The sequence below is a fragment of the Gastrolobium bilobum genome, unplaced genomic scaffold, assembly GCF_033153095.1.
Source record: "Gastrolobium bilobum isolate Gb01-03AN ecotype WA unplaced genomic scaffold, APGP_CSIRO_Gbil_v1 utg155733, whole genome shotgun sequence".
NCBI lineage: Eukaryota > Viridiplantae > Streptophyta > Magnoliopsida > Fabales > Fabaceae > Gastrolobium > Gastrolobium bilobum.
In genome coordinates, this window is record NW_026898658.1 from 1 (window position 1) to 24,924 (window position 24,924).

Sequence of the window (24,924 nt, forward strand, 5' to 3'; positions counted from 1 at the left end):
TTGGAATGTAGACAAACTCACTAAATATTATAGCTGAGTCACGATGTAACAGTCACACTGCACTCTATTCCTCTCCAAAGTTTTAGCCTATTAGGTTCTTGGGCGATGAGAGGTTTTTAATGAGGCAGGTAGCCTGTGTTTAATAAAATGACAGTTCATCACCTCCCAATTCGTTTGTTACTCCACTTGTTTGTTTGAAGTTTTAAAACATAAAAGTCGCGGGATGGTCCTCACCCCCGCCCAAGAGTTGGACTGGGACGGTCCTCACCCCCAGCCAACATACAAGTCGCGGGACGGTCCTCACTCCCGCCCAAGAGTTGGACTGGGACGGTCCAACCCCCATCCAACATACAAATCGCGGGATGGTCCTCACCCCCGCCCAAGAGTTGGACTGGGACGGTCCTCACCCCCAGCCAACATACAAGTCGCGGGACGGTCCTCACCCCCGCCCAAGAGTTGGACTAGGACGGTCCAACCCCCTTCCAACATACAAATCGCGGGATGGTCTTCACCCCCGCCCAAGAGTTGGACTGGGACGGTCCTCACCCCCAGCCAACATACGAATCTCGGGGCGGTCCTCACCCCCAAGAGTTGGACTGGGACGGTCCTCACCCCCAGCCAACATACAAATCTCGGGGCGGTTCACACCACCCGCCCAAGAGTTGGACTGGGACGGTCCTCACCCCCATCCAACATACAAATCGCGGGATGGTCCTCACCCCCGCCCAAGAGTTGGACTGGGAGCCAACATACAAAATCGCGAGACGGTTCCCACCCCCCGCCACGAGTGGGCGGGGACGGTCCTCATCTCCGTTCGAAGCACGCTTAATTAAAAATGAGGGGTCAACAGACGAACAGAAAAAAAGAACTAGAGTCAATTAATTATCAAGCGTTAAACAACATAGTTGAAATGGGTTACAGAAAACGTTTAAAGAAGGGGTTACAGATAATTCTTAAGCTACATCCTCAGTATTTACTGCCCCCTCAATAGCCCTTCCATCAGGAGCATCTACAACTTCAGACGATATTGATGAGTGTCCTTCCCCACTATCCTCGGGAATTTTATCAGAGACGCCTTGTTCCACGTAACGCCCAACATCACCACCGGTTGAGAACTCCGTGACGCCAGCAAATTCTCCATCAGTAGTTTGCCCGCCGATCAGCAGTCGGTCATCACTTATTGACGGATTCCCAGACTGATTCACCCCTGTTTCTCCCTCGCCATCTACTTCTTCAGCATCGGACCATTCCTCTATCACAGTCTCCTTGCCGTTGGATTGCTTGTGCAGTAGACATTTCCCCTCCACTACATAAGTGGCACTCAGACCAGAAATGTCCACCTCAGGGTACCGAAATTTAATCTGTTTCAAGGCATTATTGAAGGAGTCATAAAAAACATTGGCAAGGCTACCTCCAATTCATCCACCCGCTCTGAAGCTTTTTGGTAGTCTTCATGGGCGGCATGTAAGTTTCCGTTTGCAGTGATCAGTTCAGCGAATAGCTCTTCCTTTTCTGATTGGAGAGTCGCCGTCTCAGCAGTTAATGAGGCATTCGCCAACGAAAGTTTCTCCTTCTCTTTCGAAGTTGCCTCCAATAGTTTGGCCAAATCATCCTTCTCTCGTGACAGGCGTAGCGCCTCGTCACTCACTCCTTTAAGCTTTTGATTTTCTTCAGACAAAGACTGGTTGGCGGCTTTAAGGTCGCCAATTTCTTTACCCGAACGCCCAATTTGGGCAGTCAAGGACTCAATTTTGCGGGTTTTTTTGCTGCAGATCACGTCTTTGGGCGGAGCAAAGGCTGTCCACAGCTAAAGCAGCCTCCCTCATGCCCACAATCCTACCAATCATCACTTGAGCACTGTCGATTATATCTTACCGGTCAATGCGGTCAGGCACTACCACTTGTAGCTCAGGATGCGGAAAAGCAGTTTTCAAATCGGCCTCCGATAACTTCAAAATTTGTTGAAGAGAAACAGAAGGTGCTAATGGGACACTGTCTAAGCTCGCCACCGCGGACTGCCCTGCCCCAGTCAGAATATTAGCTGTCGCCATGGTATCGTTGTCAGGAGCACCTGAAAAACTCTCCATGCCAATGGAGAAACCATCGCCTGACTGACCGGAGTCAGTCCGCTCAACCCTAGCCACTTTGTGACTTTGTAACGAGTTTAAGTCCCCTTCAGCAACCCGTTTCTGTCCAGACTTCCGCGGCCCGGTAGAATCGTTGTCACCTGAAGAAGGATTGGCCGCCGCACAAGAAGCCTTCACCTGTTTCCCCCCGGGAGCGAATTCTTTGGGCGGTGGAGGATCCCTTAGAACTATACCACCACTCCTTCGGGCCAACACCTCGGCGGGAATGTCAGATGCAGAACGCAGTTTGGTCTTAGCAACCTGCACTAACTTTCGCTTGCCTCTATCTCCTCCCTTTGCTTGGGCGGGTGACGCAACGACTGGAGCCCCGCCACTCTCGCCTCGAACCTTTTCGGCCGCCGCACGAGCAATAGCCAGCGCATCCATAGGCAAACTCTCAACTGCAGAGTCAAATTGGAAGTTACATGTTAGTGTATAAAGAAAAGTGGAAGGCAACCAAGAAGATTAAAACAGAAAATGGAATTAAGAAACGTCAGGTTCTCGCCCACCTCCATAACACAAAACTCTCTTAGTAGGCCAAGGGCTAAAAGATGCTTTCGTTCTATGTTCAATAAACCAGTTAACTACTAGCTTGTCCTCAGGAGACAAAGCCCCATAGTTATACGAGTAATGGTTAGCAGGGAGCTCGTAATGCTGCTTAGACCAGTACAGCGAAAAGCGACTTGTACCGGTTTCCCGGTCCACAAAAAATGGAACCTCACCCTCCTCAAGGCTAGGTTGCACCCAAGAAAATGTTGATCGCCACTTCTTGTAAGAATCCGCGTATGTGGTGAACATCACGCCCACCGATGTCGCCGCCTTTATTTAGACCCAGCCCAGTTTCTTTTTGGAAGAAGACACCTGGAAACAGTAAAAAAACAACCGCACCGAATTCACCCACCCAAAGTGTTGGCAAACTTTGGCAAACACACGCATGAACCCCCAGGCATTGGGGTGCAACTGCGAAGGCGCAACCCTTAGATGAGATAACACTCCTATCTCAAAATCAGTAAAGGGAAACCTAACTTTCTGGTCTGTGAAATGAGTCTTATAGGTTAGGAAACGCGATTGAGAAATCGCCTTGGGGCCAGGTTTGTCACAAACTCGAGTGTCTGAACTCATAGACTTGAAATCCCACTTGTGGTCATCAATTCCCCCCTCGGTAAAGTAAAAATTCCCCTCATTTTCGTAATCTTCCGCCAAAGTAGCACCCTCAACGTAACAAGATTCCGCATTCAAAACGTCATCATCCACCCAGTTACGAGCCAAATAGCGCTCGCTAGTTTCCACAATCGCCATGCGCCGTTAGAATCTCGGCTATTAGCAAACCTGGGATGAGGTTAAACATAGTCAAACGCCAAACACGATAGTCGGCATCTAAGAAGATTACAAGCTTACAATTGACAAATTACTCGTGGCTCACATCTCACCCTCATGCCTCACACACCGCCTCATAACTCGCGCAATGCTCAGTTCACTCTCTACGCCGTTAACGCGTGCCCTACAATAGAATAAACCTAGCATCGCTATTCAAAGTGGAAAGTTACCTGGAGAGTCTGAAGTTTCGGACTCAGATGTGTAAAAATCTGAGTGTGAAAGTGGAGAGGGCCACCAGGCGGGTGGAATTTTGTACAATCCTATGTCATCAAAGATGGCATCCCACATGCCATAGCGAGTGAGCCGAGCATCTTCTGGATGAAATCTACCTAGTCGGTTGTCGGTCGACTCATCGTACATGCGGCGATGAAAAGAATTGGATATCGGAGGAATATAACTGTTTGAGGTGCGTAAGGCGACAGATGGATTAACTCTGGAGTAGTATGTATATAGCGAATGAGATTGGAGGCGCGTTTCCATTGGGCGATATCGGGGATCACGATTGATAGAAGATACTGGGCGAATAGGTCGCCCAGCACCGAAGGAAGAACGCCGCGACGAACGGCGATAAGGACGGGACCTGCGGCCACCAGATGAACGATTGGAGGACCTCATAAACCTATCCTGGGGAATGAGAGAAGAAGGCTCGCGCCGATCCCCCTCAGAGGGGCAACCGCTAACCCTTCCGGCACGGTTACTAGTCCCAGAAGCTTCACCAGAATAGGGAACGACAGCCCCCAGGGCTCTTTCCGGCAGAAGGTCTAAAATCTCACTCTCACTGAAACCTAGCAACTCAGGTACCCTACCGTAGGGTAGAGAACTAACCCCAGGAACTAAAGGGGTAGGAGAGAGAATGCTACCACCACTCCAAAGAGGGCGGTTGGCAAGATACCTACGCATAGCAGGTCCTACCTCAATGTTGTCAAGTGAGTCAAACGCCTCATCAAACTCCTCCTCTTTAATAGTTCCTCCTAACCCAAGTAACTCCTCAACCGACATCTCACTAAACTTGACCATAACTGAGGAAAGAAAGCAGAAGCAAGAAATAAAATCTCAAGGTAAAGAGAAAGGAGCGAAGAACAGCGTACCTGTAACTAAAGAGTTTCTGAAAGAAGGAAGAAAAAAAAGGAGTCCTAACCACCAGAAGTCCTTACACAGGAACAACAGAACCAGAGAAGGTGCAGCAAGAAGTAAAACCTTAAAGCCCAATGGAAAGTTGCGAAGATTAATGCAGGCGAAAAAGGAGAAAGCTGAGTATGAACAACACCAGAGGTTGACGAAGGTTGCAGAGAAATCTTATAAGATTTTGAAAGAAGTGGGTAAGAACAAGGTTAACGTTCTTATAAGAGAATAAATACTATTCATCAACGTACACGTGGAGGGTCAATCAAGGGTGACCGCCAGATCGTGACAACCGTCAAGCGACAAGTGGCCCTAATGGAGGACCCTAAGGTAATTTTGGGGAGACAAGACGAGGCTCACGTCGCAATTAATGCGCCGTACTGCGCAAAGAAGGGTTTCGTGTAGTTATTGCAATGGCGAAACTGCCATCATTACAACCCTTCAAAAACCGTAAAAGTTAACCGTCACTTTTGACAAGTGTACAACCCATACCAAGCGACACGAACCAAGTATCCCACGGCACTCCCACGATTAAGGACGCCTCATCAACCGTGAGCTCATTCTGATAATTATCTGACGCCCAGAGAACAATCGTGACATCGAACCGGTCAGACAGCTTATTAACTGGCCATGACCTAGTTCAGCTGATGCCTCAAGGTTAACCCTATAAACAGTCTCGCCTTGGTCAGGCGTTCATGACAACCTATCTTGGCACCAAGCAATGCTTGCTACCAAGCTGGGGGGCTCCTGTTCCGGATGCCTAAACCACATCCGAAGCCCAAGGGCCTTGTAACGTAGATGGCCCAGTTTCACAGAGCCCCAAACAGCCTAAGCCCAGTACCCCAAGTTATATACACGTCAGCCCTACCGGTTGGCCCTAGACGCATGCCCCAAGGCAGCTCGCCTCCCAAGGTAAGACACCAAAATGTCTTACCTTGGAACCCCATATGCTCTGCGGATCGCCCAGAGACCATAAGTGGAAACCGCCCTGCTGCCGCATGCTGACATCGCCCAAGAGCAGACCCTGCATCACTGCAGCGCCAGGCGTGTCAGCTCCTCATAACGAATCCCAAGGAGCGTTGACCTCCAATACGTAAGCCCTAACGGATCAGACTCTTGGACTCCTATAAATACCACCCTTGGGCACAAGGGAAGGGATCTACCTTTTATGTACTGTTATTATGCCCATTTACTTCGCAGTTATACTCTTACTATCTGTCTGTCATTAATATCAGCTTGCTACCTTTTGGAATATTACCTTCTAGCCTGGTCTTTACCTCAGCTAGAGGTGTAATCCATATAGTGACATTACCCTCAAGGGTACATAGTGGGCTCGTTGTATGAACGGTACACATAGTAATATAATAAATATAATATCGGAAGCAATGTAGTATAAATCAAGTTTTTTCTTAGTAAATCTTGCAAGCATCAATTTTTATATAATAGGCTCGAGCTCAAAAAGTGAAAATTTTCAAATGTTTTACATAAAATTTCAGAAAACTAGTTCAGCTAAAAAATTGGTGATTGGTGTTAGTTTAAGACCGATTAAACTCAATTTTGGAGCAATTCACCTTTTAATGCTTACTGAACCGATTCAATAACTGGATTAGATTGGATTAATTGAGGATTCAATTTTCGAGTTAATCAGCCGAATCGATTCGATTTTAATAACACTAGATAAAAGTCTTATTGATTTGAGAAGATTAAGGTATGAGAATGATTTAAAAACACCAAAACTAAAAATTACAGATTTATCATAACTTAAGGTAGACACTTAAAATTAAATTCTTCAGTAGTATCCAAAATATACTATATTTAGAAAATCTCGATAAATTTATTAAAAAAATTCAATAAAGAAACCTCAAAAAAAAAAAAACTTGTCTTTTGAAAAAAGGAATAGATTTTTGATGCAACAGGAGTAGATACTCTCTTACAAAAAAAAAAATGAAAAAAATAACAATAAAAATAAGAGTAGTATAATTATGTTACTTTTTTCTCATATTTGATAAAGAATATACCGAGTGATTGATACATTCGTAATATTGAAAATATTTTTTCAAAATAAATGTTAATTTATTTTTATTTTAAAAATTTACTTGCTTGTTTGCGGGACAAATCCAGGAGAGTATATATTGTGGTTCGGGACCACTATTTTTTAGGTGGTCCCTTAGTGTAAATGGAAGGGTAAAATTGAAAAAGAGGAAAAATAGTAGGGATAAAAAGAAAAAGAAAAAATTGATGTTGTGAGAGGGAACGTGTAACACCCAGTGTATACCCGATTTGTTATCATATCATCGTATTAAGCTGCGCTTAATAAAAATGCGGAAACTAACTTTTTCTTTTCAATTATGACGTCATTATTATTAACCAAGTTGATTATTCAAATCTTTTTCAAAACATTGCCTGTATGTAAATTGAAATTAAACAACTAACTGAATAACCTCATTTAATAAATGTGTATCTAATCACGGAACTACAACACGTAGTCCGGACAATATCCTGATAGTTTATACAACTCAAGCTAAAAGCATAACTAACATCAATATGGCATGGACAATCTCCATGCTCACCAAATAAGGCAAGAAAGCTCAACAAAGTCTCAACTCAAGAACAATATAAAGACAATAAACATATCAGCATCCAATCATAACAGTATAATCAGCATGCATCAGTCAACTAAGCTCCGGCTTCCTGCCGCCCGAGGTATCAACCCCCGAGGTACCTGAACCTGAAAATGTGTCCCAAACGTGGGGTGAGATCTCTAAACACAAATCTCAGTAAGGCAAGGGATCCTCAAGGATCTCTCCACCCCAAGCTCACTTACATGTGCAATATAAGTTCAAAAGCAGTATAATAATATAAGTTCCAAAATCAGTGCAATGCAGCATATAATCATGTCATGTGTGTCAAAATCATACTGGCCAGAGAACATGCAGGAATTACATACGTCTACAACCCACAATCAGTGCAAGACGCTACTTGCACTACCCACAGAATCACCATATTGTATGACGCTACATACTCAGGCTTACCGTCTAGGTGGAACAACACATACATATCATAAGGCACTTGCATTTAACAGCTCAATAGCATTTCAAATATCAATACATGAAAACACATCATGCATATAAATCATCCCTCCATGAGGTATGGTGGAACCAACAATGGAAAAATCGAGGACATGAAAGCTTACCTCTTAAGAAATCAATCCAAGACAAAGTCCACACTAGCTTAAGGTCCACAAACAACACAATCACAATTTGTTTAGACCAATAATCATATCAACATTCATCATCTAATAATTCAAGATATAATGACAACGTTTTCTTCTTTGTTTCATGCCTTTAGGCTTCTCACAAAGCCATAAGCCTTTAACCCATTTGATTATGACTTAGTTAATTATTACAGAGGTTCAACTCAACCAATCTAGGGTCCATAAACCCAATACTCAGTTCTGTATGAACAACACAGTGCACCACTCGCACTTTCCCAGAATATCCAGATATATGTCGGGGCCATATCCGGATATCTTATCTGGATATTTCGCGACAGAATGCAGTTTCTGCATTTCGCGAGATATCACTTCCAAGGTTCCATTTTTAACACTTTTACACGACCAAACATGTATTTTTAGACACTTTAAGGTCAGTGATGGTGTTGGTTACCTACTCAACTCATATTACATGCCAAGACTCAACTTTTAACATAGAAAACTCATGACAAGTGATAATGCTTACCACCCAAGCTCAAAATAGTAAGCACAAGTGCTCTTGGAGCTCACAAGTCAGCACCAAAGATCTGACTTCAAGGGTCCATGAAATAGCACACAAAGCTTGGTCCTTTCACTTCAAAGGTACCTTCTTGAAGCTCAAAATGGCACCATAATGGCTCCCACAACTCACACCAAGAAGTCAGCCCCCAACCCTCACTCAAACTAAAAAATGCACTCCCTTTCAACTTCCCAAGGCTTGACTACACACACACATGGAGTTTTTGTGAAGAAACCAAGAGGAAAGGTGGCCTCTTGATGGCTCAATGGAGAGGGAAGAAGGTGGCAAGGTGGCTGCCCAAATGCTTCAGAAAAATGCTACGTAGAGATGCCAAAACCTGACCTAGGATCATGTGCCACCTTTATTTATATGTGTATTAATTTTAATCACACTCTATTAGCACTAATAGCTACGCTAATCATTTTAATCCCAAACTTTGGATTCTGAACCTAGCCATTTTTCTAGGATTTGTCATATTTTTATTTTATTTTCGCAGCACTTTATCAGTACGCGCTTTTACGTAGCCGGTATCAGTTCTGACGTCAGTTCTCATTATTTTGACTCCAAACTTGTTATACTAGTCCTAGATATTATTCTAGTGATATATACATACTTTTCATAATTTTTCGGGATGCTTCATCGGTACGCACTTATACCGTGAGGCAGAACCGATATCTGCATTTTTCGTCAGAAAAACGACTTTCAACATTATTAATCACTTACTATAATTATTTAAGCTCTCTCATAATTATTCAAGGTTAATTATGGAATTTATCTCTTAACTCATAATTAATTTAATTGTATAATTAAATTCCTAATTTAACGGTGCGGGTTATTACATATCGCCAACTTATTTGCTGATCTGGACCATAAAAAGTATTTCCCAAATTCAGATCAGAGAAAATTTCCCACTTGTGTTTGTGGGTTATTATTAGGCATTCCTTCCTCTCTGACAGGTGGATATGGAGATGACTTCCCTCTTTTCAGTACTATTTGTTTCTCCCTTTTTCCAAACAACGTGCATGTTCCTGCAACAAATATGAAATCAATGCATGTAATATGTTTCGTTAGCATAGACCCAAAAAAATAATAAATAAAATAAAATCGTCAGCTATGTCTATTAAACTCGAGAGAGTTTAACATTTTAGTGGTGGATATTCAATCTATAACCTCATATAAACTCCTAAAATATCTTTCAATTTTTGTATTTTCTTTTACTTGCTTTTCCAAGGAGGATGCTATTAGTCAATGCCTCAACGAAAACCTACCATTACATGTTTTTTCATACACTTTACTAATGCTATAGCGTGTTGTTATGATACTCCAATTTTTTTTTATATTAATTGGTGGAATTTTTTTTTCTTTTTTTGGAAAGCTTCACTATAAGAAAAACGGAATATGATGGCGGTGCTATTACGTCGGTTAGAAAATCCCCCATCAACTCTTTATTTTCTCCTCAACTATCTCTCTTATGAGCTTTTCACACAACCTCCTAACAACTTTTTTTGTTGTTGTAAAATCCTAACAACTCTTTGGTTCTATGCACCTGCTCCATGTTTGTACTGAGATTACAATGTGATTATTGCTTCATTTTTCTAATTTCAACTATATTACGTTTTGATTTCACTCATTTTTTATTTTTTCAATTAATTCCTTTAATATCTCAAAACTACTTTCTCTCTCTCTCTCACACACACACACACACACACACACACACACACATATTTCTCTTGGTGAGAGCAAACACACCATCAAGAACCTTCTCTTTTTCCTCTCGTTGTTCTTCTCGTTCATGGATCATTGCTCGCCGACGCCACCAACTAAGTGAGCATCCAAGTGGAACGAAGCTGATCGAGCAACGGTCAAGCACGCTAATCACGCGCTCGCTGAGCTAGCGAAGAACGGTAAACGATGCCTTTAATCTCACTGCATGTTGCTGCATTCGTTCAGATTGTGATAGCTGTATCTTCTCTCGTGTAACTATTTGGTAGACGTCCTCATGAATAAACCAATTGGTGTTTGTGTTTGCATAGGAAATAATCATAATTGTTGAAAGAGGGGCATATTTGCTCTGATCCCAATCTGTTTATACAATAATTAATCATCAATAATCATTGCTCGAGATTACACTAAGTGATTAAGGCTTTCTTACTCATTTTAAGTCATTATATGTTGTTTCTCATGAGGTATTCAAATACTCCTCGATGAGTATTCGAATACTCCTTGTCTCTAGAAAGTATCCGAATACTTTCACTTAATTATTCGAGTACCATAAGGTATCCGAATGCTTCCCCCCAGTATCCGAATACCAAATACCCAAGTATTCGAATACTAACCAGTACTCGAATACTTCTTCAAGGTATCCGAATACTTTTCTTCCCAGAGAAGTATTCCAATACTCCTACAAGGAGTATTCGACTACCAGAGGACAAGTATTCGAATACTACTCGAAAAGTATTCGAATACTTATCCATCAGAATGCAGAAATATGAACTGTCATCTGCATAATCCCATTTTTAAGGGTCCAAACGTGATTGGGAGTCCAAGAACTCCCTAAACAGATATTCATTAACATGTTATGAACTCAGAAACACATTCCTTTACTCAAATGATCCAAGTTTTACTTTTTAACCGATTAAACAAGCTTAAATCATGTAAAAGACAAGGAGGTGATCATGTATACCTCCAAGGCTCCAAAACTCCGAAAATGATACAGAAAAGAAGTCTCCTACACAGCACCTAGGTTCTGACTTCACCAAGGAACGAAAATGCCCAACAAGCTTGGACCTTTCATCATCAAAATGGCTTCTTGAAGCCTAAGATGACCAAAAAATGGCTTCCTCAACAACACTCAAAAACTCAGCACCTCAACACACCAACTCAGAAGCTGACACACAACAAAGAATGACCTTTCTCCCACACAAGGCTTACTCACACCTAGCTATAGTGTTTTGGAGAAGAAACTATGAGAAAGGTGGTCACTTTGGAGGAGTTTCAAGAGGAAGAAAGCTAAGGAATGGTGTAGAGAGGTTCACCAGCCAAAACTCAGCAAACAACTTCACGTAGGCACCTCAATTCTGACCTAGGGCCTTGTGCAAGGGTATATTTATAGACCACTCTAATTTAATCTCACAGTATTAACAATAATAGCTACGCTTAGCATTTTAATCTCAAACTTTAGATTCTGAACCTAGCCAATTTTTTAGGATTTGTCATATTTTTATTTTATTTTTCGCAGCACCTTTCCGGTACGCGCTTTTACTTAGCCAGTATCAGTTCTGGCACCAGTTCTCATTATTTTAACTTGAAACATGAAATCACAGTCCTATATATTATTCTAGGAATATTCATGCACTTGTTATAATTTTCTGGGATACTTTATCGGTAAGCACTTATACCGTAGAGCAGAACCGGTATCTGCACTTTTCGTCAGAAAAGCGACTTTCAGCAATATTAATTACTTTCTATAATTATTCAAGTCTTCTCATAATTATTAGGGTCAATTATGGAATTATCTCATTAATCTCAATATTACTTAATTAAATTCCTTAATTAACGGTGCAGATTCTTACATGGGCTGCTGCCACCTTCCTCCATTGTTCTCCATGCATGAGAAATCCCTCAAGACACCATCTTTTCTATAGATTCTTCATCCCTAGCCTTTTATACACTTGAGAGCAACCTTGAGTGGGTGAGAGGTCCTTATTTCTGAGTTAAGGTCTCTGTTGGTGAGGTGCTTGGGGCTGAGTTCTTGAGTTGGGTTGTGGGGGGTCATCCTCTTGGCTTTTGGAGCTTTAAGAAGCCATCTTTGGAGAGAAATGACCTTGCTTGAGTGTCTTTTTCGTGTACCCTTGGAGTCAGCACCTTGGAGCTGACTTGAGAGCTCCAAGAGCATCATTTATCTCTGTTTTGGAGTTTGGGGTATGTTCTTGAACCTTTGATCATGAGTTTCTCTAATAAAAGTTGAGTCTTGGTCTGTAAAAAGAGATGAATGGGTAACCAACATGAACATTGTAACACCTCGTATATATTCGGTAATGTTATCATATCTTCGTATTAAGCTGTGCTTAATTAAAATTGTGGAATATCTTTTTCTTTTCAATTATGACGTCATTATACTTAGCCAAGTAGAATACTTAATTCATTTTCAAAACATTGCCTGTATGTAAATTGCAAAAGACGGCTAACTGAAATACCTCATTAATTAACAATAGATATAAGTCTCTAATCACGGAACTACACCACGTAGACCGGACAAATCCTGATAATTTATACAACTCAAACTCAAAAGTACTAACAACCAAGTGGCATGAACAAACCCCATGCCCACCCACGGACTCACCATCTTGTATGATGCTACATACTCAGGCTTACCGACTAAGTGGAAACAACACATACATATTATAAGCCATTGCACATACCAGCTCATAAGCATTTCAAAATATCCAAAGCATGTAACACAACATGCATATAACCATACCCCCACGGGACATGGTGAAACCACAACATGGCCAAACCGAGGACACGAAAGCTTACCTTGCAAGCTAACTATCCAATGCCAAGAGTTCACACAAGCTCAAAGCCAAAACACAGCAGTATCACAATCTGTTATGAACCAAAATATATCAATACTCATACTCTACAAGCATACAACATAAAGACAACGCCTTTCATATCACGCTTTACGTCTTAAGGCTTTACACAAAGCCACAAGCCCTTAATCACTTGATTCAGACTTAGTTCAATTATTATAGAAGTTCAACTTCATCAAACTAGGGTCCACAAACCCCCATACATCAGTTCTGGATGAACAGTAAGCTACTGTCCTTCGAAACCCAGAATATCCGGATATCATATCCGGATATCAATGTCCGGATATCAATATTCGGATATCAACAGACCCCATATCCGGATATTTCGCGACATAATGCAGTTCTGCATTTCGCGAGATATCCTTCCCAAAGATGGCTGATTTCATGCATCCAGAAGCTTAAACATGCGATTTAAGGTGTGTTTAACATTACCCAACGTTAAGTTATCAAATTTAATCCATTACATGCATCAAGGTTTCATTTTTAACCACTTAGACTCATGATCAAAGGTGATGAAGCTTACCCAAGCTTAAACTCAGCAAATAAACACTCTTGGAGCTTCCCACCAAGTCCTCACAGTTCTGACTTGCAAAGAAACGAAAATGGCACTCAACAAGGTTCTCTCCTTCTCAAGAAAGCTACTTGGAGCTTCCACAACTTAAGAACAAAGCTCCAACAACTCGAGACCAAGAACTCAGCCCACTCCTCAACCAAACAGTGGCTGGAAACTCAGAAGAGGCTACCTCTCACCCTCACAATGTGGCTCACAAGTGTTTACAAGAAGAAGAAGAGAAGGATCAATGCCAAAGGTGACAACTTGGCTCAAGAAATGGTGAACAAAGACATAAGCACCAAGCACCAGCTGACCAGCCCCTCAAGAGTCACGTAGGATAGTGTATGGCCTAGGGTTTAGTGCCCAACTAATGTATATATATAATCACTTAACCATTAAACACACAGTATTAACGTTAATTGCTACGCTTAGCATTTTAATCCCAAACTCAGGATTCTTAACCTACTCAATTTTACAAGAATTATCATATTTTTCTTATATTTTTCACAGCACCTTTTCGGTATGCGCTTTTCCATAGCCAGTATCAGTTCTGGCATCAGTTCTCATTATTTTAACTTGAAACTTGAAATCACAGTCCTACATATTATTATAGGAATATTCATGCACTTATTATAAGTTTCTGGGATACTTTATCGGTACACATTTATACCGACTGGCAGAACCGGTATCTGCACTTTTCGTCAGAAAAGTGACTTCCAACATTATAACTCACTTACTATAATTATTAAAGCCTCATAATAATTATTAAGGTCACTTATGAAATTATTTCCTAATTAATTAATTAACTTTCTTAATTAACGGTGCGAGTTCTTACAAACATGAACCTAAAAGTTATAAAAATGCATGCTTGGACGTTAATATGGGTTAAAGATTGAGTTTTGTATGGATATCTTCTCGAAATGCAGAAACTGCATTCTGTCGTGAAATATCCGGATATGATATCCGGATATTGATATCCAGATATTGGTATCCGGATATGGATATCCGGATATTCTGGGAATTTCGAGGCAGTCACTGTTCTGTTCGTACAGAACTGTATTTGGGGTTTGTGGACCCTAGATTGGTTAATTGAACCTCTGTAATAAATAATCTAAGTCAGAATCAATTGGATTAAGGGCTTAGGGCTTTGGGAGAAGCCTAATGGCATGAAACGTAGAAGGATAAAGTTGTCATTATGTCATGAACTATTAGAATATGAATATTGATATGATTTTTGGTATAAACAGACTGTGAGAGTGTTGTTTGTGGACCTTGGACTTGGTTGGACTCTTTAGTTGGATAGTTAGCTTGCGAGGTAAGCTTTCATGTCCTCGGTTTTGTCATTATTTGGTTCCACCATACCTCATAGAGGGATGGTTATATGCATGACGTATTTTCATGTATTGATATTTGAAATGCTATTGAGCTGTTAAGTGCAAATGCCTTATGATATGTATGTGTTGTTCCACCTGGACGGTAAACCTGAGTATCTAACGTCATACAATATGGTGATTCTGTGGGTGTGTGCAAGTAGCGTCTTGCACTGATTGTAGGTTATAGATGTATGTAATTTCTGCATGTTCTCTGGTCAGTAGAATTTTGACACACATGACATGATTATATGCTGCATTGCACAGATTTTGGAACTGATATTGTTATACTACTTTTAGAACTTATATTGCACATGTAAGTGAGCTTGGGGTGGAGAGATCCTTGAGGACACCTTGTCTTACTGAGATTTCTTTTTAGAGATCTCACCCAACGTTTGGGGCACATTTTCAGGTTCAGGTAACTCGGGGGGTTGAGACCTTAGTCGGCAAGAGGCCAGAGCTTAGTTGATTGTTGCATGCTGATTATGTTACTAGATGATATGTCTAGATATCGATTATGTTTACCTTCAGTATATTGTTATATGATTTGAGACCCTATTGGGCTTTGTTGGCTTATTTGGTGAGGATGGGAGTTGTCCATGCCACACTGATGTTAGTTATGCTTGTAGCTTTGAGTTGTATAAACTATCAGGAATTGTTCGGTCTACATGTTGTAGTTCCGTGACTAGAGACACAATTATTTATATAATGAGGTTATTCAGTGTAGTTAGCTTTTCTTGCAATTTACAGACAGACATTACTTTGAAAATGAATTAAGTAATGAAGATGATAATATTAATGACGTCATAATTGAAAAGAAAAAGTTTGTTCTGCATTTTAATTAAGCGCAGCTTAATACGATGACATGATAACAAACCGGGTATACACGGGGTGTTACATTTTGTATGTTGCATGACGATGTTTAATTCATACTTGGTAGTTTAGCTGGCCCAGTAGGAATATTTGCATCTGAGTATCCTTAGGACAACATGAGAGCTCGAGGGATGTCTCCTAGAGATGTTTTACACACTTCATGGATATGTATTTATTGCATTATCTATTGTTAATGCTATACATGGATATGTCTCATAGTTTAACAGTGTGACTTCCTATAGTTACTATAACCGCCTCCAAATGACATTCTAAGGTGGTTTTTATATCCGTCTGGAAATGACATTCTAAGGTGATTTTGTAGGCGATTTGTGACATTGAATAATTGGTTCAAGTTTTCAAAAGGTAGTTAGTTAAACCTCCTCCATAATGATTCTGTATAGTACCAAGTTGTGAAAAGCCATCTCAATTCTCTTTAAAAAATAGTTTTTTATTAGGACACAAACTTTATAGTATTAAATTCAAGTGTCTTTGTTGGAGTCTTGAATAAGTCTCTTGGTGTATACTTATATTCAAGTGTAGGTGTATTTTAGTGTCTAAGTGTGGCTTCTTATATAGAGGAGAAGAGAGAAGGAGGAGCAAGGGTCATCAATGTGGGACTTCAAAGTGAAGGTGAAATGGTTTTTTTCAATATGAAATAGCCATCTTCGAAAATGTATATCTAACACTGGAGGATTCAACTCAAAATTTTGAATGGTCAAATTAAAGTATCATAAGATAAGAACACACTGATTAAATTTGAGGACGATCCAACGGCTGAACAAGTAGATCTCCCTCTTTGAATATCACTGTCCAACAGGCCATGAACCACCTCTAAATATGCTTTAGAGGCGGTTAGAATAACCGCCTCTAATATACATTTGGAGGCGGTTGACGTGAAGACGCCTCTAAATGTGTTATAGATGTGGTTAAAATAACCGCCCCTGAGGAATATTCAAAGGCGGATATTAAATAACCGCCTCTAATTGATACATTTAGAGGCGTTTATACCCTAGCTGCCTCTAAATATGCTATAGAGGTGGTTAAAGTAACCGCCTTTAGTGAATATTCAAAGGCGATTATTCAATGTCGACAAAGAGTTGTGAACATGCTTAAATTTTTTTAACTCAATCCGACGGTAGACAAAAGGAGATTTAAAAAATAGAAAGGTTCAAGCTCATGTTCTTCATATGAATTTGGTGGGTCCTTGGTAGATGAATGATGAAATTTTGATGTTGCCATACTTCTATTGAATGTAATTCTGAAGAACTTATATTGATCACATCATTTCTTTTGAAATTGAGTAGCCTCTCGATGTGCCTAAAATCATTTAAGAAGATAGTGAAATGATACTTAAGAATATTGCCAGATGAATAAAAACCTCACAAATATGACATTAAATAGACTCCAATATAAGATTATCAAACTTCATCAATAGTAATAACAATATTGGTTTCTACGTCGCAACCAAATCCAGTGTATTACAAGAGTAAGAGAACTCACGATGCTTAAACCGCAATTTATTGAACTTTTATTTTTATTTGTTTGACACTAAAAGACCAAATGGTTATGAAACTCAACTTATCCATTAAGGAATTCCGTATTCTTGAGTGAAAAAATCTATTCTTCATATTTTCTTTGGTGATCTCATCAACCATAATATCAGTGTAAGTCGTAATTAATGATTCAAGCCCCTTTAACTCATTTTTTTTTCAATATTAGTTTCCATCTATTATGAACAAACATTAAATGTAAGTAGGGAACTCAAGTCTACTACTCTACTAGTAGACAGACTTGAAAAAAAAAATCACAGTAACTCGTAAAAAAGTTAAAGACAACAAAATAGGAGCATCTTAGTAACCAACTATGCATTTATCTACTTCAACTTTCAACTATCTCACTTTTGCTATAGAGGAACAAGTTGCTGGAGAATTGGAGCAACAACCTCACATCTAATAAAAATAAAAATAAAAATAAAATAAAAAACCGTGTGGCTTAGAGCAAAAAGAAAAAGAATACATGAAATTAAAAGCTATATAATTTTCAATGTTCTAATATTCCAGCATATTTTATTTGGTGAATTTTTTCGGGTATTCTTTCGTTGCAATTTTTTTTTTTTTTTTTGGCCTTTTGTATGTATGCTTCCGTTGGTCTTTCATGTTTTCATTTTGATCTACTATGTAGCACCGATACCGACACGGAACATGAAGCGACACGACACTCTAATACGTTAATTATAAAAAATATTAAATTTTGACACGTTAGGACATATTTTGATATTAAATAATATTTTTAATTTATGTAGTGTATATTATATTTAATATTCAATAATTCAACAAAAAAATGAAGCTAAACTTATACTCGCTATCAATTTTGCAAAGAAACATAAGATATCTCAAATATTTATATTAAACTCAATAAAATGGTAATCGTAATCTAACGAATCTAATAGTTGGAACTAAAAATACAACACAACGCATCCTATGAATTTTTTTTTTTGAGTTTTTACAACACGTGTTGAATTGTCGGAGAGTGTCTGGATGTGTCAGACACGACACGTCAGAATTTTTGAAGTAGATGATGAATCATTAAAAAAAATTGAAGAAGAGTGAAAAATAGGATGAAACTCTAGAAAAAGAGAACCTAGACGATGAATTTAGTAGAAAGAGGGAAGAATGCGAAGGTTAGATGGATTTTTTAGTCATTTTGTTTTTTTGTGTTGTGCACAAAATTTGGTATAGTTATTTGGTTATTTTTTAACCAAGGCTCAAGTTTTTGTATTCTGTATTTTAGTTTATTTTTTAGAGAAAAAAAAATTACTATAACACTGTAAAAGCAAATGGCCTAGCCAAATTTGTAGTGTAAGCAAAATGAATCAAATGGCTTTTCTTATCGAATTGGACACTGTAGGGGATTCTGAAAGGTATAAAAATGGTTTGGGAAGGAGGTTGGCGAAGGCTGATCATGGAGAGTGACTCTGAAATTGCAATCAAATGGCTTACAACAAGGGATAAGCCAGCCTCTGATCGTTTTGTTACTTGCATGTAGCCATGTAGGCATGGTTGGATAGAGAGTGAGATGTAAAGATTAACCACACGTATAGACAGAAAAAAAATTAATATTTAGACTGCTGTCAAATCCCCCATTAGTGAATGTGACTCAAGGAGATTTTGTAGATTTTTGTCCCCTCCTTCTCGCATCTATCTTTTGTATTTAAATGATGGGTTTTATGATTCTCATGTTACATAAAGAAAATTTTCATGTCATAGAGATAAAAAATATGTGAGATCCATATATTAGAAAAAGTTATGTGTGAGATTTATATCAACACAAAAATCAAAAGGTGTGTAGAAAAATTATAATTCTCATATTACATAACAATTATAAAACCTTTAAATGATTTAGGTGATTTTGGTAGATCTTGTTATATTTCTTGTTCTTAGAGTTTTGTCTCATATAGGATACCCAAAAAAAATTAAATTAATCAAACTCAGCAGGTTGTCCCGGTAAATTAGTTGCTTTTCAATCCACCAACTCATTTGATATTGCTCTGTATAATTGCAGAGTTAAAACGAGTCAAGTTCGTCGTGATGGAGGTTCACTCGTAATTTTTTTTTTTCCTATCATGTTCTTGTTATCTATGATTCCACTTCCATTATCAGAAAAAAAAAATCTCATTGGATCAAGTATTTCACAAGAAAATCTCTAAACCATTTCATATTTCACTGTTCTTTTTTTTATTTTTTATTTGCACCTTATTTCATTGAATTTCTATACCCTAATAGGCGGGTTAGAATTTCCTGAGGTCCTAATACATTAATCCATGACATGAGTATTGCCCAACTCAATTCACCTGAATTGTCGACAAGATTCTAATAAAATATAGGGCCACATGAGAACAAACATATCAACGCTTTCAAATTCAGAGTGTAACTATGACTAAACGGAAGAGAGACCAAACACGTCACCACATACGACAATTGCTAATGACGCAAGCAATTACGATTAGCCATTTGATTTTCCCATTTTAGCCCTTGCCATTTCCTCTGTACCTATAAAAGAGAGACTCGCAACATAACACAACACAACAAGCTCAACTGTGTAACTGAGACACAGCCAAAGTGTAAGATGGCAAAAGTGAGGAACAAGCAAGTGATTCTAAGAGACTATGTGTCTGGTTTTCCTAAGGAAACAGACATGAGCATTGTTGAAAGTACCTTAACTTTGAAGCTTCCAGAAGGTTCCAATGAGGTCCTGCTCAAGAATCTCTACTTGTCATGTGACCCTTACATGCGAATGCTCATGACCAATGTGGAATCCCTTTTGGGACTTCCTTCCTATGTCCCTGGCTCTGTAAGTTATGCTCTCTTTATTGGAAAGCCAAGTACCATGATATGCTTTTTCAGAAGATTTATTCCCATGACCTAAATTTAAAAAAAAACAACTCAAATAATTGAACACTTACTAATTTAAATCATAAATTTTGATCTTTATCGCATTCAATGTGAATTATTTATATAATTATTAGTTAATGGGCGCAGGATCATCTTACATCGGTGTAAGAATAATAAGTTTTACACCAAATCTTAACCATTGATTTTCTGCATCTAACGGTTAAGATTTATTAGGTCTCACTCATTAATTAATTTTTAATTCTCAATAAATTTCAACCGTTAGATGCACGGAAATCAACGGTTAAGATTTGGTGTAAAATTTATTATTCTTACACCGGTGTAAGTTGATCTTATCCCTTAGTTAATGAGATTAGTATTTATGATGTTGTAGGAGATAATTTTATTTGTTATATATATATTCATTTTACACCAGTGTAAGTTACACTCTTAATCTTATCCGTTAGTCTCACTTATATCTAAGGGTTCAATTTTTTTAGTAATGTAAACCATTGGATACAAATTGATCAATGGTCAAGATTGAGTGTAAGACTTCTAAATATATATATATATATATATATATATATATATATATATATATATATATATATATATATATGTGTGGGGTCAGGATCATTTTACACCGGTGTAAGTTACACTCTCAATCTTGTCCATTAATCTCACTTATATCTAAGGGCTCTAATTTTTTAGTAATATTAGCCATTGAATACAAGTGGATCAATGGTCAAGATTGAGTGTAAGACTTCTAACTCTTACACCGGTGTAAGAATATCCTGGCCCTATATATATATATATATATATATATATATATATATATATATATATTAAATCTGTTTATCATATGTTAAGTTTATTTAGCAGATAAAATTATTTTCTAAAATATTATAAAAGTGGTAATATCTTAAGCATTAATCTCTTAGTTAAAAGGGATAATATTAGAAGTTAAACTTCTAATCTACTCCATTTCATTATTTATCATTTTGACTTGTAAACCAATGGAAATGACCTACCCTCCAAAACTTATAATCAATAGAGTGATATACTCTTTCCTTTTCAGTTTTCACTCCATTATGAACCAACACGTCTCTTTCAAAACTCTCAAACATAGCATTAGTATTTTTGTATGACTGTTGTACTTTGTAGATAGGGTATTGAGAAACTTCAATATAGAAAGTTAATGTCATGTTCAAATTTCAAAGGCCTAATTTTAGAAGGAAAAGCATTGTGCATCATACGAGGCTGCTTTTTGAAAAGTAGAGGCCTAAATGGTTAGGCCGGCTTATAACGGCCTACACCTTAGTCTATATTAGGTCAGACTTAGCCTATTACAAATAGTAAAATAAAATAGCTCTAGCTTTTTAAAAAAATAAAAAATAGGCCATAAGTTTTTTTACATATGTCAGGCCTATAAGCTTACAGGTCGGCTTATATTATATTATTTATTTTAAAAAAAATAAATAAAATTATTATTTTAATAATTTTGAATAATAAATTAATATTGTTTTAAGTATTCTTTTAATTGTTGAATGTTTAATAAGCTTAAACATGTTAACATGTTTAGGCCAAAATTTTTATTTTTTAAATATAGGTTAGACCAGACTTAATTCGAAGCCTACACAGGCTAACAGGTTTTTTAAATATAGGTTAGGCCAGACCCAATATTTTACATAGGTCTGGCATATTTAAGCCAAAGCCTAGTCTAGTCTGGCCTATTTACACCTCTATTGAAAAGCATAAGAAAGGAACAAGTCAATTTTTTTCACTTTTCTTTTGAGAAAAGCAGTTCAAAAATGAGACTGAATGACATGGTTCAACGGGGTTGATGTGTTGTGAAGCTTCAATTGTTGGTGTAAATATTTCAATAAGATACACTTTTTCTAACAATTTTGGTATGTTTGAAATTCAAAAATACATTTTAGTCATAAATTTATGCACCTTCTAACAGTTGAGTGATTACACAGCCATTAACAGGGTTTGGCGTGGCTAAAGTCCTAGAATCCGGACATCCAGATTATAAGAAAGGTGACTTAGTATGGGGTTTGACTAAATGGGAAGAGTATAGCTTGGTCCCCTCAACTCAAATGCTTTTCAAAATTGAGCACAAGGATGTCCCACTTTCCTACTATACTGGAATTCTTGGTATTTATTCAACATTTTCAATTTATATTGATTCTTAGTGAAGAACGCACTCGTATGGTTGGAATTCATCCTTTACTTATTAAAATATTTGGCTTAGCAGCTTTGGTTTGGAGGAGAACCAATATTAAATGACCTTCATACTCAGTTGGAACCAATAGCTCACTGCTTTTGCATATTTCATAAGCTAAACTTCTATCAGTTTATTATAAATGTATTGTACTATTTTATGTTTCATTTTCTTAGTATATATTCTGCTTCTTCAGAACAAATCTAATTAAGCAACTTTATAACAAATTTAGTATTTATTGTTTGAGGACAGGTATGCCAGGAATGACTGCTTATGCTGGATTCTTTGAATTAGGATCTCCTAAGAAAGGAGAGAAAATTTTTATTTCAGCTGCCTCTGGTGCTGTTGGTCAACTTGTTGGTCAATTTGCTAATTTGACTGGTTGTTATGTTGTTGGAAGTGCTGGAAGTAAGGAGAAGGTATTTGTCCAATTATTGTTGGTATATAAGTCTTCATACATGATAAATTAACATTGACTATTTGTTATTTATCCTGCCATTCAATGTATTACTATTTTTAATTAGCCTAATTATATTACAGAAATAGTTCTACCAATTTCCAAGCTTAGACAACATTCTTGTGATTGAGAACTTTGAGACATGTTACATACTTTTGGGATTTTTCAAGATGTCGAATTTAAATACATGAAGTTTTTTTTAATCGAATGTGTTCAAGTCCATATGTCAGATATGAGAAGTTGCACTGTGTAATGTTTTCTATAGTTCATAAATTTTTTATTAATACGTGGTTTGATTCTCAAGTTAGTTTGCAGATTTATCCTATTATGTATCCAATCCCTAGGGGGAAGTTTTGGAGCAATAGTATGATTGTTTATTTGTGACGGGAAGGTATAGAAAATCACCTTTTTACAAAAATACAAGGATGAGATTATATATAATTGACCCGAACCCTTTACCCTCACCAAGTTAGGAAGCATTGCATTTTGCTCTTTCTATATCCCACCTCTTCCCGCTCCCACTTTATCCCCTGAAAAGTAAAAAGCGCAAAGAGCAAACCTTGCAGCATAAGGCTCCCCAAAAACCTTGCACTTGTCAAGGCAGGGATGAACGTCGATTGTACGCGACCTTATCATTGTATTATTACAAAGAGGAAATTTCCTAGACTCAAACGCATGACCTTCCGGTCACAAGAAGCAAACCCCAAAATTAAAAAAAAAATCCTTTGAAATTTTGAAGAGAATTGTCATAAACCAGCACTGGTACTTGTGTTTCCCAATCTCATAAACAAGCAGTAGTACAAAGTTTATATTTGCTCACCAACAAAAATACTTAGTCCTCCTTTAACTTGAATTTATGTGTTTTACAACCAGGTGGATCTATTGAAGAATAAATTAGGGTTTGATGAAGCTTTTAATTACAAAGAAGAGCCAGACCTTGATGCAACTTTGAAAAGGTCAGCATTTAACAGTGTTGTGAAAGAGGAATTTTAATTTAATTTATCCATTGCAAGAAAAAAGTTAAGTTTCTGCAACTATTAACACAAATCCTCCTTATTGACTTGTGGATAACAATTTACAAATCAGATACTTTCCAGAAGGCATTGACATATACTTTGAGAATGTTGGGGGCAAAACTCTTGATGCTGTACTTCTGAATATGAGAGTCCATGGCCGCATACCTGTATGTGGAATGGTTTCACAGTATAATCTCACTCAACCTGAAGGTGTAACAAATTTGACAAATCTTATATATAAGCGAATTTGTATGCAAGGCCTTAATGTTTTTGATTTCTTTCACCTATATTCTAAATTCTTAGAGTTTCTTCTGCCTCATATAAAAGAAGGGAAGGTTGTGTATGTTGAAGACATAGCTGAGGACCTTGAGAATGGCCCTGCAGCTTTGGTTGGACTCTTTAGTGGTCACAATTTTGGTAAACAAGTGCTTCTTGTTGCTCGTGAATGAATGATGTTGCTTTTGTAATACATTGTTGTCTTCTTTTTTTTTAGTTCTGTTTTTGTGTTGAATATCGAGCACTATGTATAGCCTTTGCAATCATCTTCGTGAATGAACCATGTTGCTTTTGTAATACATTGATGTCTCTTTTTGTCTTATTTTTAGTTCTGTTTTTGTGTTGAATATCCAGCACTGTGTATGGCCTTTGCAATCATCTTCGTGAATGAATGATGTTGCTTTTGTAATACATTGATGTCTTTTTTTTTAGTTCGGTTTTTGTGTTGAATATCGAGCAGTGTGTATGGCCTTTCCAATCATCTTCCTTAATTGTGATGAAAGAAGGCATTTTGAGGGAGTTTTAGTTGAGAACCACGTGTGTAATTGCGTTGTGCATATAGAACTCTGAAAGTAATATGAAGGTCATAATGAATAATATTGCAAAGTTTCCTTCGTTCTTCCCTTATCCTTTGTGTTCTTCTTCTTTTTCCTCGTATTGATGTATCAATGATGTTTATGGTAAGTCCTATGGGAATATCCAAGTTAAAATGTAATTGGGCTTTGCATCTCTGCAGTTGCTGTAAAGCATCATCTTCTGCAGCTGAGACAAAGATAT

At 38.0% G+C, this 24,924-nt stretch overlaps 1 protein-coding gene across 6 annotated transcripts; it reads left to right on the top strand.

The window, feature by feature from the left end:
- Positions 1–19,880: 19,880 nt before the first annotated feature.
- LOC133318116 (2-alkenal reductase (NADP(+)-dependent)-like) lies at positions 19,881–24,320 on the top strand. 6 transcript variants are annotated; one of them, XM_061520068.1, is made up of 6 exons: positions 19,909–19,960; positions 20,111–20,133; positions 22,154–22,331; positions 22,651–22,817; positions 23,729–23,811; positions 23,942–24,320. In XM_061520068.1, the coding sequence occupies exons 1-6, from the start codon at positions 19,909–19,911 to the stop codon at positions 24,318–24,320; spliced, it is 882 nt and encodes a 293-aa protein (XP_061376052.1). The 6 variants fall into 6 exon arrangements, with proteins under 6 accessions (XP_061376046.1, XP_061376050.1, XP_061376047.1 ...); XM_061520062.1 differs by having other exon boundaries at positions 19,881–20,164; positions 22,143–22,331; XM_061520066.1 differs by having other exon boundaries at positions 19,881–20,164; positions 22,143–22,331; positions 22,708–22,817.
- The last annotated feature ends 604 nt before the right edge of the window (positions 24,321–24,924 follow it).

Bases quoted from the DNA above. Each gene is read 5' to 3' on its own strand.
- LOC133318116 (XM_061520062.1), top strand. From the start codon at position 19,909: ATGGCAAAAGTGAGGAACAAGCAAGTGATTCTAAGAGACTATGTGTCT. The intron at 20,165-22,142 runs GTACCATGATAT...CTAACAGTTGAG, and splicing joins TCTCTTTATTGGAAAGCCAA to TGATTACACAGCCATTAACA. The intron at 22,818-23,728 runs GTATTTGTCCAA...TTTTACAACCAG, and splicing joins GTGCTGGAAGTAAGGAGAAG to GTGGATCTATTGAAGAATAA.